Source organism: Saccostrea cucullata, unplaced genomic scaffold, assembly GCF_032062105.1.
Source record: "Saccostrea cucullata isolate Sc308-1 unplaced genomic scaffold, CSIRO_AGI_Scuc_v1 ctg1401, whole genome shotgun sequence".
NCBI classification, from domain to species: domain Eukaryota; kingdom Metazoa; phylum Mollusca; class Bivalvia; order Ostreida; family Ostreidae; genus Saccostrea; species Saccostrea cuccullata.
In genome coordinates this window covers 1-1,913 of record NW_026940108.1, presented here as the reverse complement: position 1 = coordinate 1,913, position 1,913 = coordinate 1, and the positions used below count along the sequence as shown (strand labels likewise).

The following is a 1,913-nucleotide window of genomic DNA, read 5'->3' as shown; positions in this document are numbered from 1 at the left end:
AAAGTATGACTGTTACACACAAGAATGTGTCCCAGATCATCTGCACAGATTCCAAAGGGACAGAATCTATACTGAGATTCATTACCAGAGTAAGAGAATCGATACTCCCCTAATTTTGTGACTACCAAAACCTTTTTAGCCCTCCTATCTGATGTACATACGTCGCCATTATTGTTTTCTGTGATAAAGTTAAAGCTTTGGTAGAGAGCTTGTCCTTTATCGTCATGTATGTCCTGTAACTTTCTTCCTTCTCTGTTGTATCTGGTTATTTTTTTGTTTGTTGTCTGTATCTCTCTCCATCCCAACTAGTATGTGTCCATTGATGTGAGAGGAGTAGATAGCTCCAGGTATCCAGTGACCTGTCTCAATAAGTTTGTTGATGGAACTGTCACTAGTCACTCTGTAGAAAGTGTTTTTATCGCTATCTGTGTAAAGTAGTTCTACCTCGGTGGTGACCGTGTGGTTACCATGGATATAATTCATGCTGGTTGATATTTTCCGTAAGATGTTTCCTACCATATCAAACTGAATGAGATTTCCCAAGCTATCCCTAGCCCAAAATTCATTTTCGGGAAGAAGAGATAAATGAAAAATTCCATGTCCATGGCAAGTTACTTCACTTACTTTTGTGACAGATGAAATCTCAAATTTTTCAGATGAATTCAATTCTATTTTTCCAAACTGTTTGGCTATTTCATCTTTATCAAGTGTGCCTAGAGTGAAAATTGGATGTTTGTATTTACCTTTTCTAAGCATCCTCAGGGAAGCTAAAGAAATATCCTTGGGAATAAAACTAATTCTGTTGCTTTAATGGATGATATTTTACATTCATAGTCTGAAGTCATTTTTTCCAGGTAAGTTATATAGTCCTCTGTTTCAATCTGCTGATTCATCATTTCATCCATAACAAAATCCTCGATCTCATCTAGCTTTTTGTTATTATCAATTAGTATACTGTCGATCACCCCTTTCAGTTCATTTGCCCTTTTGTTCATGAATACTCTAAAATTGCCAATTTCCCTTTTGACATTTTTCCTCTTTTCACCAATTAATTTGACATTATCTTTAGCCTCAGGAATAACTGTTTTCCAGATATCAGTAACTTCCTTCTGACATTGCTTAAGAATGTCATTGTAAATTGTTTCAAGGTCACTGTTATCATGATCAATGTGGTCTTTGGCAAAACATGTAGAACATAGAGGATCCTGGCAGAACGTACAGTAACTATTAATATCTTCTGTAGGGTGAAAGCGGAATTTTTCTGAAGGAAGTTTTCTTTTCCTCTCGTGATAAAGGACAATCTCATGTTCATTGTTCTGCTCTAGATGAGACTGTTTGAAATGGTCACAGATTCGCTGATGACAGGTATTACAGTAAAACTCAGAAAAGTTCCTACAAGATGCTGTGTCACACTCGATAAAGTGCTGGGCTGTATCTGGTACTTCATCCATTATTGCTGATGAAAGACCTTAAAAATATTCATTATCAGAGTGTATGTAATTAAGACACTAATAAATGGAAATAACTTAAATTCACGCTGTACTCTACATTAATAACCATAATAATATTTATTCAGTAATTGGCATTATACAATGTACATGAATATTAAGGCACGATAGTTAAACTTTTAACCTTAAATAAACATGCTTTAAGAGATGAATTTAAAAAAAGATAATCTAATCAATCATATTTTGCATATTGTTATAAAATTTAGAATAATCATCATAATAATTTTATGATTCAATTAGTATTTTATTAATTCAACATTCAGTGATAAAATGAATCAAGCAGTAGTGAATTGCTATGTAAATGATTGTTTAATGTTTGATTGTAAATTTGTTTTGCTTCCCAACTTCTTAAGGCACAGCAGGGTTCTGTCTGGGGAGGGGGAGCTTGCGAGCCAGCATCTCTAT

The 1,913-nt window shown here is 34.3% G+C and overlaps 1 protein-coding gene across 1 annotated transcript; it reads right to left on the bottom strand.

The window, feature by feature from the left end:
- Positions 1 to 222: 222 nt before the first annotated feature.
- LOC134254786 (E3 ubiquitin-protein ligase TRIM45-like) lies at positions 223 to 1,451 on the bottom strand. Its single transcript, XM_062737309.1, has 2 exons — positions 827 to 1,451; positions 223 to 713 (listed from the first exon to the last, which is right to left on the bottom strand). Exons 1-2 carry the CDS (start codon positions 1,449 to 1,451, stop codon positions 223 to 225), a joined length of 1,116 nt encoding a protein of 371 aa, XP_062593293.1.
- Between the last annotated feature and the right edge of the window lie 462 nt (positions 1,452 to 1,913).